General features: G+C 38.7%; 1 protein-coding gene across 32 annotated transcripts in view; it reads right to left on the bottom strand.

Annotated features, from left to right (window-relative positions):
* The window catches only part of SOX6 (SRY-box transcription factor 6), a 445473-nt gene that overhangs the window by 42863 nt on the left and 385492 nt on the right, over positions 1 to 17118 (bottom strand). For 26 of the 32 annotated variants that reach the window (XM_073347430.2, XM_073347425.2, XM_073347409.2 and 23 more), the window contains one exon: positions 16408 to 16464. The exons of the other annotated variants lie outside the window; for them this stretch is intronic. In XM_073347430.2, the coding sequence (XP_073203531.2) occupies positions 16408 to 16464 (57 nt within the window). The remainder of the gene's footprint in view (positions 1 to 16407; positions 16465 to 17118) is intronic. 32 annotated transcript variants of the gene reach the window in all.

Raw genomic sequence — 17118 nt, 5'->3', positions numbered from 1 at the left:
TATATTTTTGCTTCTTAGACACACAGAGCTAATTTGTTTGTATGTTTTTAGTTAAAGTGTATCTTCATGGGATAGGGTGTGGTTTTTACCTCCTTTTCAAAAGGTAATTTTGGAAGTCTAAACAGGTGGACAATGTCCTTTAATACTGTCTGCGTGTCATCTGCTGTAAATTCATACAAAGCTGTTCACTTTAAATTGTGTAATTTCAAGAAAGTGCTTAGGATATGATCCTGTAAATCTTTACTCATGGGAGTAGGCCCACAGAAGTCAATGGGACTAAAAATTTGCAGGGTCAGGGACTTTTGCTGAAACTGTAAGCTCTCTCAAGCACAGTTTGGGCCCTCTGTGTTTTTGTGTATTTTAAAAATACAGTAAAAATTAATCACTACTTTAAAATTAGAAGAAGGAAAAATTCTTCTTGCAACAGCCAAATCTTCATTTTCATTCAGTGACATGATTAGGCACTTATTTATGCATTGTCAGTCACAAACATGCAAAAAACATAACAGTTATTAAAAAAAATTAAAGTCTGTTCCACTGTGTTGTAGAGCTGTTGGTTCTCTAAGTGCTTTGAAATTATGATGTATGAGGTAGATGTTGCATATTAAATAAAGATATTTAAATGATAAAGCCCCTTTAGTGAGAGTTGATGAATGTTAAACGTTATGAGCCACAAGACTGTGGCATCCATCATATTCACATGTTATCACAGTCAATGATGGAACAGCCCCAGCAATGACAGATAGACTGCTAGATTATTATCCCTTATTTCCAGAGTCACCGAGCAAGCCAGCCAACCTCTTACGCATTATTTTAAACTTTGCATTAAATTAGCAACTTTTCCCTCATTTCTGTGGCAGGGATTATCAATTCTTCCTGCGTGTGTGGAAGGTAAAGGGATGGTTTAGTCAACCGAGAAGTGGCGGAAGCAATGCCCTTCCTACAAAAAAGCTGCAAACTTCAAATGACTAGAAACAAATATAAAATTGTGATCTTATGGAAGAACAGCAATGAAACAGTAAGCACACAATAATGGCTTTTCTCTGCACTTAGATAAAAGCTGAATTTTTGATGTGCACAGTATATTTTCATAAAATTTTATATACTTTGTTTTATACACTTATTGGCTATTCCATAATAATGTGTGTGCTAACAGTAAAATTGCTCTTAAATTTATGTGTGTTATTTATACGTTCCCACGTAACAATGCTTTTTGTTGTAAAAAATATTCTGTTTATTAATGTAACTTTACAACCACTGCATCCAAGATCCGTGGTAAATTAATGACATTTTTATTATTTTATAGTGTCATTAAATTTTTACTGATCATTCCATCAAACAGAAGCAATAAAGGCCGTAATGTAAACTGGGACACTTAGATCAGGGGAACAGGAAGGCATTCCATATAGTCTGAAGTAAACGACTTGCTATAAATGATATTTATACCATCTTTAAGCTTGTGAGAATACTTGGACAAGTTTGGCAAAACTGTTTCAGTAGTGCAGTAGATTGTGTACTTAAATAACAGTTTACTTGCCAGTGAGACAAGTTTTTTCAAACCAGATGCGAGATGACTGATTGCATCCATCTCTTGAAAAACAATATACGAAATGTAATAATACACTGGGTACCCCTCCCTTCTGGATTACCAAGACTGATCAGACTATACCCATGCCTCAAATTATTTCAACATGCTAGCTTTTTCCACATCTGAAATGTGTATTCAGACTAAACTGGAAAATGGCATACCAGCTGATCCTTGTGTGAAAGGGTTTGTTCTATTTTTTTTTTCAAACAAATACATTTTATTTAAGTAGACATGGCTGGACAATGATGTAATACTCTTTGTTTCAATAGTTTAACTTGGCAGCAGTTACCAAGGTTTATTTAAAGAGCCAATTTCTAGAGTCTGAATTAATATGGGTCATTCACAGAAGCCACAGAGTTTATGCCTAAGGGGCTATTACATATCTGAGGACAGTATTTTAGTTTCAATTTTAATTCGCTATCAATAATTATCACATCTTTACACACAAAATACATTACAATTAGGTTATTCCACACGGAAAGTCTCAACTAATTCTTTAGTGGCTTATTTCTTATTTATGGTCTACGCTGTTTACATGCAGTGGAATGTAAAAAAAACAGCTAAAAACACCTGCATTCAAAACATCAAAGGGAAAATTTTCAGCAAAACTTTTAGGGATTCATTCACACTATCCCTATTAATGCTAACAGGAATTGTGAGAATAACTCCTCCAGACACCTTAGCAAAATCTTATAATTTCCTAAGAATGTGACTTATACTTATTTGTGACAACAACAAAGCACTTCAGAGCTCAGACTGACACTTTGTCCTTCCAACCCGCCATTCATTGTGACTATGAATCAGGAAACATTGTTCTGGGAGAACTCACAAGTCCTCCTTTCATCATGAAAAGGTCAAGGTATAAATTCTCCCAAGTTCCTCCTACTTTTTTACAGCTAGGACTGGAAAGTGAAATCACCCTCGGCTTAGAATCTTTTGCAATAGCTTGGCACAGCAGGAATCATTACAAATGGACTTTCAGCCTTATCTCTAAATTTTGTACATTTTTTTGGGGTGGGAACTATTGTAATAGTTCCTACCATATCAATTTTGTAGTCAGAAAAATAAAAATCCCTGAAAGACGTAGTACAGTAGATGTAGAACTCAGAGAAAACTTGGTGGCATTAGTTCACAGGGATCCATATGAACCTTTTTCCAGTTTTAATTCATGTGGTTTTGCTTTGATTTCCAGTTGTGAGCAAACTCCAAGCAAGACTTAACCAAACCCATCAATTTTGGCCAAGTTATAGGTGGAAACACTGAAAAATCATAGAATTTCTCACGGTTTCTCAATAGGAACCATAAATCTGTCCCAGGTTCACAAACTTTCGGCAATGTTTGTCCCAAGTTTGAGATTTTCTCATGAATATTTTGCATGGCTAAAATTACAAGGTATCATATCATTCTGTGGCAAGAGACATTTAAATATTTAGCGTGTGTGTCTGTGTGTGCACATGCGTGAGAGAAAGTCTGAGAAAAAATTACAGTGAAAATGTAATAATAGTTATTTTTCAGCATTTTAATAACTGGGCCATTTTGCTAAAAGTTTCGGTATACTTGATGTACAGGTTGGATGAATGAACTCTAAATGTCTGTGACTTTAAGTTGATCTGACAAGATAAAATACCAAATCCCAGTAACTTTAACAATATGAAGGTAATGCTCCCAGTGGTCAGACTAAAAGGGCAATATAGTATATCCTCACTTGAAACCTTACTTTAGTTTTCTCCTTCAAGATTTCCAGGATGTCCATAAGGCACTCAGCTACTATGATAATGAAGGTGGTATAAGAACCTATACAGAATAGAAAAGAATCCCTGCCTCAGCCTACAGGTGCCTATTACAATATAGGATATGTCTACATGGAGATAAACAACCCACAGCTGGCCCAGGTCAGCTGACTCAGGCTGGAGCCCGAGCTCTGGAACAGTGCAAGGGTGCAGCCTGAACCGAAACATCTACACAGCAATTTTTAGCCCTGCAGCCCAAACCCACCAAGCCTAAGTCAGCTGACCTGAGCCAGCCATGGCTGGGCTGCGAGGCTTTTATCTCCGTGTAGACATTCCCATAGTGCCCTGATGTACCATGCTGAACTGCACTGGAAGCATGTACCGACTCAGAGGGAAAGGAGGGCATTAAGTCCCCTTTTTAAAATATATTGTTTTGTTTTAAAATACTGTTGAAAAAACAAGCAATGCATTTGAAAAAGGATTTATACTAATCCTGCTTAACCGGCTCCATGCTTCAGCTAGCTTCCACTATTCTGAATGTGACAACATGACACATACAGGGGTGTCACAGGACAGTAGGAATCTAGTGTTATTAACGTTCATGATTTTATTGCAAGTCTCATGATATCTGGGTCTCTTAAAGCCCCAGCTCCTGGAGTCAGGTGAACATATGCAAATATCACGTTTTTATCGAATGAAAGCTAAGATTCTAGCCTTTGTGGCTGTGGAAAAAAACTTGGAAACATGAACATGATAGGTTCAAAAACAAGACGACAAATATCAACAACTCACTGTCCTATTTTTTTTTTTTAAAATTGATTTTTTTTTAAGCAAATTGCATGATTTTAGAGGGTCTGACTCATGATTTTAAAGTGCCCTGTGAAAGAGAATACTAGGAAGCTTCCATCACTGTTGGAGTGTATGTCATGACATCTGAATGAAGAAATATGGAACGAGTGTTAAGGTGAAGTCCCTGTATATGTGGTTATTAGTGGCACTCAACACATATTTTTGCATTACTGGATTTTATTGCTTTTCAGGTCACCTTTAAAAGTAACACAGAATATATTTAATTCTTTTAAAAAGTCAGATAGCCAAATATTTCCATCTAGACAGGATTTTATGAGTTAATCCTCCCCACCCCCACCCCCGCCACTATTAAACACTGATAGACAGATCCTTAACTACTGCAACACTTGCAGACACTCCTAAAATATGGATCTACCTCAGTTAGATTACTTTCAACAGGATTACTGCACTTACTGAACCCCCTTAACCAAATGCTTTATATCTTTGTTCATATGGTTTTAATAAGGTTTTAACCAATTGCAAGGTTATTTATAAGTTTGCAACTCCCCAGTAGTTAGAGTTATGAAGCGTTCAGACTTAAGCATATCCAGTTGTGTGGTAACCCAACTACTGCTTTTATGCGGTTTCCAACTTTTTATTCATGCACAAAGGCATGATGCATGGCAGTATCTGAAAACTTTCTGATTAACTCTTTGTTTCAGCAACACATTCACACAGCATTGTACTGTAAAATTATGCAGTTCAACTGAAACGTGAGAGAATTTTTATTAAAAACAATGAACTGTTGAATTCTGCCTAGATTAATGAAAATTGATTACTCCCAGAGAACAAAGGAATATTCAATTAAATTAACAGCTGATAAATATAAAACAAACAAAAAGAATTACCACTTCACACACCATATAATAAAGCAGTAGAATTCATTGGAGGTCAGAAGGAGCCCAAAGCCTGACCTGTCACTTGTTTTTAAAAGGGCTGAATAATTTTATGACCATTAATGACATTTGTAATAACACACGGTAAAATACAAATTATTGAATCTCCCATTCCAGGGTGCAAATTATTCACTTGCAGGGGTCAAGCAGACATTCCCTCCTTCTCCTTGCTGCTCCCCCCTCACAACCCAGCATCAGTGGATCATTGGCCCAGTGCATTATGGGAGGGAGACTAATTTGCTTCTGTAGTATGAAGTATTGGCCACTGCTAGAGGCACAATACTGGATTTAATGGACCAATAATAAATTATGTAGGCCAGCCCTATGTAACTTGTAAGAGTGAAGAATATGAATGCATCAATTTAGAACACACATTTTCTTTTAGTCCTACACATACTTGTGCTATCATATTATTTTTAAAAAAATATGATACCGAGCACATGTTCTACAGGAAATAATTGGATTGTTCTACTTCTTTTTTACTTTATTTCCTATGCTACTGGGCATGAATCTGTGTCTGAGGGCTACTCAGTTGCTACAGGTCTAACGTAGCCATGTAGCAAGTCCTACATGGCCCACCAGCAGAGTACAAACCTAGGACCTTCAGCATGGCAGCACAAACCTTTACCACTTCAGCTACTGGAGTAACTCCATTAACTCACAGCAGCAGAAAGCCCATTTTCCTCCAGTGAACTAGAGTTCCAGGGGTGGCACAAGGGAGGCTGCAGGGGCTATAGCCATCCCACAATTTGCCTTACACCACTCCTCCCCCGCATAGCAGCTGCTTCTCTCCAGCCACCCAGCTCTGAAGGCAGAGTGGAGAGCGTGGCAGCTACTGGCTGGGTGCCCAGCTCCAGCAGCAGTGGAGAAGTAAGCCCAGGCAGGGGTTGGGGCACACCACCTGCCGGGGCACACCACCCGCTCAGACTGACCCGCTGTGGCACAGGCTCCTGGGTCCCACCTTTCACAGTTGCTGCTCTCCCAGGGATCTGCTGGCCCCGGAGATCAGCCAGTGCCTTGTGCTGCCTGGCTCCGGCTTCCAGCTCTGACTTGACCATGGGGTGGGGCCTTAGAGGGGGGCAGGGCCCTGTGATGAGGGAGGCGCAGCCCCCTCACTGGGAAGAGGTTGGCACCACTCCATAAAGTTCACAGAATAAGCGTTGCTGAATTGGGGCAATAATACTATTACTCTGCACATATGTCGATGACTGAATTTCACTGAAAATTTGGTCCTTCTTAGAGTCAGAGTTAGACAGAACTCAGGAGACTTTGATTTCCATTACTATGCTCAAACAACTGGACTCCACTTCTCTCTCAAACAAAGCACTGGGTGCGTATTCAAGGCTGAATATTTAAAGAGGACTACAAGATAACACATCTTTAGCAAGTAGCCACATTAATATAACAAAGAGTAAAACTATTCCAGTTTCTGCTAAGAAAAACAGCTTTGCTGGGAGAGAAAAAAGGAGTCATCGACTTCAGTTTTGCTGTGGCACACTGCAGACCGCAACTGCACAAAGCAAAATTAGCTGCCTTCCACAGGAGTTTGGAAACGGACAGATTTACATAAATTTAGATTGTACATACATGCCAGTAGCCACACATCTTAAGTACCAGTATGATGTAGTCTTATAAACTGTACATATACAAAATATATGTACAATTTAACATTTTATACCAGCATTGAGACATTCAGATTTGATTTTCTTACAGTTACTTTAATTCTACTATTGTGAGTGTCTGTGTTATGATAGGGTCTTTCATTATGTAATACAACATCAGAGGGAAAGCTACAATAAAAACAACCTCCAGGATGCAATAACCACTGGCCAATGTATGATAAATACACTTTTCCTACATTAGGAATTCCTCCTTTGACAATAATTGTAAGGGTTGAAAAACAGGACTAGGCAAATTGATTTTGAAAACAAAAAAATAGTCTAAACCATAGCAAAAAGTTCAAAGCTGAACCTGAACTTTAAAATATATAGCATTGCAAATGCTCGCACAATTCTGCGTGTTTATTATAAAACAAACCAAAGGGAATAAAATTATTGCTAAATTAAAAGTCTCTGAGTATATTTGCATTAAAGTAAACAATGATGTAGCATGGTTGCAAAAAGGAACTCAGGTCTATTTAATGACAGGTTTCAGAGTAACAGCCATGTTAGTCTGTATTCGCAAAAAGAAAAGGAGTACTTGTGGCAACTTAGAGACTAACCAATTTATTTGAGCATGAGCTTTCGTGAGCTACAGCTCACTTCATCGATGCATCCGATGAAGTGAGCTGTAGCTCATGAAAGCCCATGCTCAAATAAATTGGTTAGTCTCTAAGGTGCCACAAGTACTCCTGGTCTATTTAATGTTCTCTCAGACAGAACTGAACCTGAACTTTTAAAATACAGACATATTTCATTTGAAATTGTCTGCTATGTACAGTTTTTCTGGGTTTGTAATTTTTATTATCTATTTTTTCAAGTATTTATTTTGTGTTTGCTGCAGCATTTTACGCTGTTTATTCTCAAGCATCCTTTACTATGCTCAGAGAGAAAACACACATCACTAAAGAATCAGGATGGATGACAATGGAACGATGATAGTAACACCATTATGCCGTGTCTTACCTCTTGTATCCCCATAACTGCCGTGTTTGCCTCTGATTATTTCAACCTCAAGAAAGTGTGCTGCTTACTGTTTGTGTCAGGAAGGCAAGATTACTGTGTGCAAGGTTAGCATATCAAGTATGATATACATAACTCCTGTGCGATAGATGTACCCTTCAGCTAGCTCCCTTCTTTAATTTTAATTCAACAAGAAAAGAACACTCTGGTTGCATTAACATTAAGCATGTGCTGAAGTGCTTTGCTGAATCAGAGCCACTCAGCACATTGCAAGATCAATCTCATAGGGTACCTTAGAACAAAAAGTTTATGTTAAGAAGAGGTAATGCTGTTTATCTGTGGCTAATAAAAATAATTTTTTCTACTTTTTGTTATTCATCCTGCCCTTCAAGATGAATTCGGGTGAGGGTCTTGAACAACTTTACACCAAATAGTTTGGAGCCCTTCCTATACAAATAGGAATTTGTTTTCTTCCAGGATGGAACAGCACAAGACTAAGGACATGAGTGCCCTCACTGAAGTAAGTGGGACTACGGACAGTATGTAAAGGTAAGCATGAGTAATGAGTAATTTGGAAGAGACAGGGCCTAAGTTGCTTGGAAATCACAGATCTAAAATCTCTACCTGGGGAGAAAATTGCTAAAAGTGCATTAATGATTAGTATAAATTTATCAAGCCAAAAAAATAGGCAATCATTCCCCAAAAAGGACAAAGAAGATGCTTTCCTTTCAAACATCTAAGTTTCCATTTTTCTGGATCATACTCTCATAGGTCCAGGGTTGCCCTTACACGTTTGTCTACAGACCTATATTCTGAAGTCCAATTTCCTCACAAAATGCAAGGGTTGTATAATATAAAAAGTACTGTTCTCCACTTAAAACACTAACATGACTTATACCTAAACTAAACAGACAGCCTAAAAAGAGAAAAGACTCACACAAACTTAAAGACAGGCACAGCCTGATCCAAAACTAGCTATAGCAACGGGAATCTTTCTATTGACTTCAATGGGCTTTGGATCTGTCCTAAATAAATTGAACAGTAACTAAATCCTTAATCTGAATTCAGTTGTTCATTATCTAATTATTTTAAAAAGAAATATTTACATAATGAAATACTGTATCAAATTATGCTCCATAGAGGCAAAATTCACCCTCATGACAGGGGAACAGTACAAGGGCTATGCACATTAAGTCCCACTTAAGACTGATAATGAGGGCATAGGTGGGACTTCAGTGCTTCAGCACAGGGCTGTATTGCATCCTACATACATATCTGTACTTTTGATTTCAAAATTATCACACACACACACACACACACACACATGCAGAAAACATACATGGAAAAGTCCACGTGATTCACTGCATGGAGATAAAATGCCTCATCCCTGGGGAAGACACTTGCTACTCTGTCAGGAGATGGGGACAGAATATGCATGGAGAAGGGATTCTATTGTCTAAGGGAATTATGCCTTCTATGCTTACCGGCCATATTTAGCTGGAATTTGTGCTAGATCCATTCTGTCCATGTTTCGTAGCAGAGGGAATGACTGTCCTGTGGTTGTAATAAGGGATATTTCTTTGTGGCTTTTGAGTAGAATGATAATACCTAGTTCTTCATCAGTAGTCCTCAAAGTGCTTTACAAAGTAGGTCAGTATCATTAACCACATTTTACAGATGGAGAACTTAGGCATAGTCTCAAGAAGGTACCATTCTGCAGTCCAGTGACAGAACTGAGAATTGTACCCAGGTCTCCTGAATCTTTGTCGAGTGCTCCATCAACTACACCACACGGCCTCTCATATAAATATATTTAATGTATTTTTCAGCCATAGAACATTCAAGCCTTTGCAGCTGTCAAATGAATATGTTTAAAGAAAACAACACAAACAAAAGCAAATATAACATTAATATTACCTGGGAACTACTGTTTTGATGTTACTCTTGGAAAAAGGGATCTCCTGCTGTGGCCATATGCACATTTATACAGACTGAAAAATCTGTTAGCCAATACCACTAGCTGGCAACTATTTATGTCTGAAATGGGAACATAATCAGTTTTCATTGGTTAAGTCCAAGCTGTGCCAAATTTTATATTATGACTAAAAGCTTGGCCAAAGGCAATGGCAAGTAGCAGAAAATTGCTTACAGTGTTACATGCCAGATTACTTGAATGATTTGCATCAGGTCTGCAGGAGGGTTTGGGGTATTAAAACTTAAAATTTGGAACAGTCTTGAAATGTGGATTTTTGTTATTTGCAATATGACACAGAGGTGTGGGTTATGATACAGCATGGACTGACTAAATGAGACAATTTTTAATCTAAACAGCATGAAACTTTTAGGAAAAGTTCAGTTTGAAATGCTAGTTTTTTTCAATTGAACATTTGGAGAGCCAACTGATTTAGATTAAATTCTCACCCCTGCGTTTCCAGTATTGTTGCCATTGTACTAAATACAGCTATACAGTTTGTATTCCAGATGAACTGATCTGACTACAAGCCGTTAGTATGATTCTTACCCCAAGATAAATCAATATTTAATATCCCCTGCAACAGCCCCAGTAGATGATTTTAAACCTCGCCTCCATCCCATTTAGTTACCTTTAAAAATTCTTTATGCCAGCCTTCACAGATGACTTCTGAAAAACTAGTCTATAAAAAGCAGCCTGAAAATAATGAATTCAGACAAAGAGGGTTTTTTTCTTCTTTTTAATCTTCGTGAATTGTGCTGATCTCTAAATCCATCTCCTTTAGCTAATTCTTACTTCTCAGCTAATTTGAGGAACACATAAATACTTCCTCTAAACCTGAAATATATTTGAAATATAAAGATAGATAGATGATAGACAGATAGACCCTGTGTGATAGTGGAGATAGAACGATAGAAGGAAGATCCCGTGTGCTAGAGAGAGAGAGAGAGAGAGAGAGAGAGAGAGAGAGAAGGGGACCCATGTGCCCATCCCCAGCCATATGTGCTATAAGGTAGGTCTGGTGATAGGACTTTTGCTGATGGAAGCTGAAAGAATGGGCCCACCAGTGTCTCCACCCTGGTTACTTCAGACCAGGATTTGCAATTCTCCTCCCAGAGGGTACCAGGCCCCAGGCAGCTCCTTCCCATCTCCTAACCACACAGGCTATGGGAAGTGTTCAGAAGCAGGAAGGCAACTCAGCCCCAGGACTTCAAACATGATACAAATTCACCTCAATTTTGAGCTCTGGAATGGGCACATACCCACGGTTGTGCATACAGGGTGTGCTGGGTATGCCCAGGCACACCCTAATATCTCAAAAAAGGGGGGCTTTGCATTTTAATTTAATCGCCAGATACGCTCTTTTAGTTTTAAAGTATGAACCGTTGTATTATGCAATAAACGCCAAATTGCATAACACAGATGTTGTAGAAATGTATAGAAAGCCCGCGTTTGCTCACAGCATGCGTCCCCACTACTGCGGCGCTGCATTACCATTGGTCCTCCCCTCCCCCTCCGACTACCATTCTAGAAAATTCTTTGACCTATATAAGTAGCCACATCAGGCATGCCCAGCACAGTGTCTACAGTGTTCGTAATCTTTGTCGCATGTACTCTACTGAAATAGCATAACAAGCCCGTGGCTTTACGTTTTAATTCCATCGTATGATACCCCCTTTTAATTTTAAAATATGGATCGGTTCATTGTTAAGATAAGAAAAGGAGCAGACAAACTGAATTATAATGAATGTGTTGATACTAGTGCAAATACCTCGGACTCCTCGGTTAAGAACTTACATGAAGATAATGCTGCCACCAGTTCCAGTGCATGCAATAAACTGAGTAATGACCAACAGAAACAGACTTTGTCTCTTAGTTCAGGTCAGTGTAGTTCCTATTCAAAGCCATCAAACATTCCATCTGATGACCCAGTCTGTGATATTCCAAAAAATAGATTAGAACGCCGGTCTCAGTTATCTAGAGGACCTTATCAGCCTAGATTGAGCATGTTTCCTAGAAGTAAAATAGGGAATAAACAAAGAAGTTTTCAGTCCGTTTGGTATGAAAAGTATAGGTGGTTAGAATATAGCCCATCAAAGGAAGCAGCATTTTGCTTTTACTGCCGTTTCTTCTCCTCTAATGATGCAGCAAACAAAGGTCACACTGATCCAGCATTTCTTGATAAGGGATTCAGAAACTGGCATAGGACTAATGAATGTTTTAAAAACCACCAACTGGCAAAATCTCATGTGTTGAGCTGTTCTTCATGGTCAAGTTTTAATGAAGGGGAACCTATTGATGTATTGTTGGATGAGGTCAAGCAGGCTTACCTGTCTAAACAACAAGAAGAACGGTGCCATAACTGAAGCGTAATGGAGCGACTGATTGACATTGTTCTGTGTTTGGCGAAAGGTGGGAGACCATTCAGGGGTCACAATGAAAAAGCTGACAGCTTTGAGAAAGGTTTAGTTCTAAATCTTGTCAATATGCTCCAAAAATATGATTCCGTAATGACAAAGCATGTGCAACAATCTCCTCGAAACGCTACCTATCTGAGTAATCGCATCCAAAACGATTTAATTGTGGCCTTGCACAATGTTGTGCAACAAAAAATTGTGTCTTCACTAAATGGAAAAATGGTCTCAATAATTGCCGACGACACTACTGACTGTGGACACCATGAACAGATGTCCATTGTGATGCGGTATTTTGACAATGAAAAACATAGTCCAGTTGAACATTGTGTGTCTGTTCAGAGACTATTAACAGTTGATGCTCAGTCTATTTTTGACCAGTTAAATGACATCCTTGACATTCTTAAAATTGACTGGTCATCAGTGATGTCTGTCTGTTTTGATGGCGCATCTACTATGTCTGGATGTACTGCGGGAGTTCAAATGAAATGTAAAGAAAGAAAGAGTGAAATACTCTATGTACACTGCTATGCTCATTGTTTGAACCTCGTCCTAGTAGATGCATGCACTTCAAGTAAACAAAACAGAACCGTCTTTGATTTTTTTGGTGTTATTCAGACTCTGTAGTAATGGAGAAGATTTCAGAAGAAGTAGGATCCCAGTTGAAGACTTTGAAGTCCCTGTCAAACACAAGATGGGCATGCAGAGCAGAAGCAGTGGTTGCTGTAAAACAAAACTACTCCATCATTTTACAAGCTTTACAAGAGATTATCAAAATAACTCGCCTTGCTGACGCTAAAATAAAAGCCAGGGGCCTTATCCATGAACTAAATTCATTCAAGTTCATCTTTGCCCTTCACATGATGCACCCTATTCTGCAGATGGTGGTAAAAGTGAGTAAGGCCCTTCAAGCTCCAGATCTCAACTCACTTACTGCAATGACAGGTGAAAAGCTTGTGTAAACTCTTTGGCTGCGATGAGAAGTGGCCCAGAATATTTTCAATTTATTGTCAATGACAGTGTGAAAATGTGTGTAGAGAATGATATATCGATTCCCCCAGTTAAGAAGAGAAAAATGTCCACTTGTATTGATGATGCGTTTGAGTCCCAGCATCACTTTGATACAAAAGAGGAGCAGAAGAGAATAACTTAATTTTACCTCGTAGACTCAATGATTACCAGCATTGACCAGCGATTTGAACAGGAGACTTGTAAAATTGTGATTGCAATGGGAAAACTGCTGAGCTTAGACATTGGCAGGGACGATATGAGAATCATTGCCAACAAATTTAAAGTGTCCTTGGATGAGTCGGAAACTGAAGTCGGATTGCTTCGGGGTTATGACGGATCTGTTCCTAAAGGTAGCACTACGAACACCACCAGAGAGTGGCTTGATTGGCTAAAGGAATTGGATCGGTCTTCCATGTTCCAGGCCTTTTACAAATCTATTCAATGCTTTGCAGTCTTACCTGTTACAGGCTGTTCATGTGAAAGAGCCTTTTCAAAACTAGCACATGTAAAAAACAAACTAAGTACTACAATGTCCCAACAGCATCTCGACTCACTCATGATTTTGTACATTGAACAAGAATTGGCTTCGTCAGTTAATTACAATGATGTGATTGAGGAATTTAAGTCCATAACACCTGGTGAGCGACGTCTCATTCTCTAGGACAGGAAGATGAAGAAACCTTAATTTGTGCTGGTCAATTTGGGTTAGCTCATTATCTGGTTAAAGATAAAGATCATGAAAATTTACTGTATCTTTGTATACACCTGGTTATCTCTACAGCAAAAATTTGGTATTTTGTGTCTCATTTTTTAAGTTTGTATTTTTAAGTAAAGTTTAGTTGTTAATTTAAAAAAAATTAAGTTTAGTTACGTTTTAGTTTCTTTAGTTTGTTTGATGAACAAAAATAATGTCCTTTAAGACTGATTTCAGAGTAGCAGCCGTGTTAGTCTGTATTCGCAAAAAGAAAAGGAGTACTTGTGGCACCTTAGAGACTAACAAATATATTTGAGCATAAGCTTTTGTGAGCTACATTGTAGCCGATGAAGTGAGCTGTAGCTCATGAAAGCTTATGCTCAAATAAATTTGTTAGTCTCTAAGGTGCCACAAGTACTCCTTTTCTTTATGACTGAGTATTCAATAAATGTTCGCCTTTAAAAAAAATTAAAAAATAAAATTCCCTGGGTGCACCCTAATGAAATGTGCTGGGCACGCCTATCCACATACCCTAAATAATTCAAGAACTATCAAGTTGTGAACATTGCTAGCCTATCTAACCAGGTGATCTTGGTATTGTTACTCTCCTCCTCCATTCCTATTGTTTATTATGCTTATTTCTTTGTGTCTTGTCTTAAATGGGATAGCAAGGGGAGGAACCACATCTACCTTTGCACTGCTCAGAAGCTGCACAATGAGGCCCTGATCCTAATTGGGCCCTTTAGTTACTACCACAATATCAATGTTAAACAATAATAACGAGCCTGATTTACTTGTAATGCAGTTTTTACTTCCTTTTCATTTCCCCTACTCCCCACCCATCTGTCACCTCACACAAACAAAAACAACAAGATATAAATTGTGCATATTATTTAGAAAAACATTTGGCATACAGCTTAACTGTATCCTCAGACTGAGGCAGATTTAAAGCCGGTCAGAATGCCACAATATATGAAGCACACATACAGTATAGCAGAAACATTTTTTTAAAAATCTCTTTGTATCATGTATGTTTTAAAAACAAATTCTACCTTGGAAATTGTGAGCTATGTTATTAATTAATGGAGATCTCACACACAACAGCAATGTGATGAGATTTACGTTGTTGCTGAGACAACATTTAGAAAAGTCCCCGCAAAAACACAGCAGGGGTGAGCAGCAGAGGAGATAGACAGTGATGGCAAAAGCACAGTGTATTCCTAGATTGCAATATAGTGTCAGTTCAATGCATTCTAGGGACAGAAAAACATTCCAGCTTGTCACAATGAGGTCAATATTACAGTAAGGTAAAGAGTTCCACTTTAATGTTACATAAGAATGGCCATATTGAGTCAGACCAATGGTCCATCTAGCCCAGCGTCCTGTATTCTGACAGCGGCCAGTGCTAGATGATTTAGAGGCAGTGAACAGAGCAGAACAATTTCAAGTGATCCTTTTCCTGTCGTTCTGTCCCAGCTTCTGGCAGCTGGAGGCGTAGGGGCACCCAAAGGATGGGATTGGATCCCTGACCATCTTGGCTAATACCTAAGACGTATGATGTCTCTAATAGCCTTTGATAGACCTAAACCATTGTACATCTATCAAAACTGCAAGTTCTGCAAGTCAGATGCCAAGGTGGTTCCTAATGCTATGAAAGGGGCATTCTCATAGTAGTAGGAGAGTGAGGTACTAACACAGGCCCTGATGTAGGAAAGCACACAAACACATGCGCAAGCTCCTCCCCATACTGAACGGCACGTGCTTAAGTGCTGTTCGGAACAGAAGTACTGGGGTATTTTCTTTTTGTAAACTAGATTCTGCAGATCCCAACGAGACACTTCCAGGTAGCTGTCGAAAGGAAGTATGGACAGAGACAAAGGGAAATGGCTTGATAAACTGAGCAAATGACCCATCTGCCTCAAAACTCTTCTTCCCTTTCAAACTAATGCACGCAGTTATTTTAAATTCCTCATCCTGCAACTCATCTTTTTTATGCACACAACATGTGGTATATATTGATAAGCTACAGCAATAAAAATACAATGAGGCATGGCAGGACATTTTTTTTTGGTTGGGAAGTGGTTCGCATGCCCCACTCTATATATTGTAGACAAACCACTCTGAATAAAATATGAGCGTTCGTTTTTTAAGAAAGTATTTGTCTGAGCAGTTTCTTTCAGAAATGAAGAGTGTATTAAATATAACTGGCCTCCATTTCCCTAGGAAGTAAAATAAAAAAACAGAAAAGGAAATAAAACCGTTCAGGACAATATATTGCCCGTATTTGGAGCTTTGAGTTTTTTGAGAGGACGGGAGGAGTTCACAGGTACTTCATTAATAAGATGTTTAGCAGCAATGATGTAGTGTGATCTGGTTGCTTCTACCGAAGAATAAAACATGGGATGTATGCAAAGAATGACAAGCAGGTAATCCCTTGATAAAGGAAAATCCCTTGGGAGGAGGAATGTATCAAGCCAGCCTAATCTTATTCATGAAAATCCAAAAAGACTGATTGGCATCAGGCTAGGAACAGAATTCTGGCAAGGAGCTGGCAACTGAATATATTTTGGCAACCTGCTAAACTCTTGAGAGAACAGGAATTTATACAGTACATGATGTCTCAGTGACTCACTGTGTCTACAGTTCTAATGCATATCCTTCCAGTGATGGCATCTATCCGCACTGGCATCTGAAATACAGCAAACAGTGTTCCTGCACTTTAGAAATAAAAGGGAATAAGCATGTAAATGTCTGCTGCACTAAACAACAATTTATAAAAAAAAGAAAAGTAGGAGGTGGGTAATAGTGGCCGTCTCAGGGAGGTTGTTGTGATGATACAAATGAGCGATAGGGTTCCTATCCAGCTCAAGAAGTCCTCTGGGAAGTGACGTCGAAAAAAAATGCACAGCCTCATGGTCAATACAGGCTTAATCTTAGACACAAGTGTCCACTCCCCTTCACTGCTGTTTATTAAATCACTTTGGGATTGGGGGGGGGGGGGAGGAAGGAGAGCTTTCCAAATCGCCATCTCAATGCTCCCCCCTCAGTCAATGAAGATCAGCAACTGAAGATCAGGAATTTGAAATGTTTTGCCAGTCTTTCTTCTAGAAGCATTTGCAACACGGGCCTCACAATAAAATTCTGGTTGTCTGTAGATTTTCAGGATGTAAGCTGGGCAATTTCAGGTTTGACATTCTTTAGGTTTTAAATAGTGCTACAGAAACAGACTATGTTTGAAAATGGTTTTAACATAAATAATCTGATGTTGAAGATTATTTATCTTCCTGATACACATTTCCATTGTGATAGGCTTGTTTATGGAGTTAATATCATATGACTAGAG

This window comes from Lepidochelys kempii, chromosome 6 (genome assembly GCF_965140285.1).
Source record: "Lepidochelys kempii isolate rLepKem1 chromosome 6, rLepKem1.hap1, whole genome shotgun sequence".
In the NCBI taxonomy this organism is placed as follows: domain Eukaryota; kingdom Metazoa; phylum Chordata; order Testudines; family Cheloniidae; genus Lepidochelys; species Lepidochelys kempii.
The sequence above is the reverse complement of the archived record's forward strand: the minus strand, read 5'-3'. Positions and strand labels throughout refer to the sequence as shown.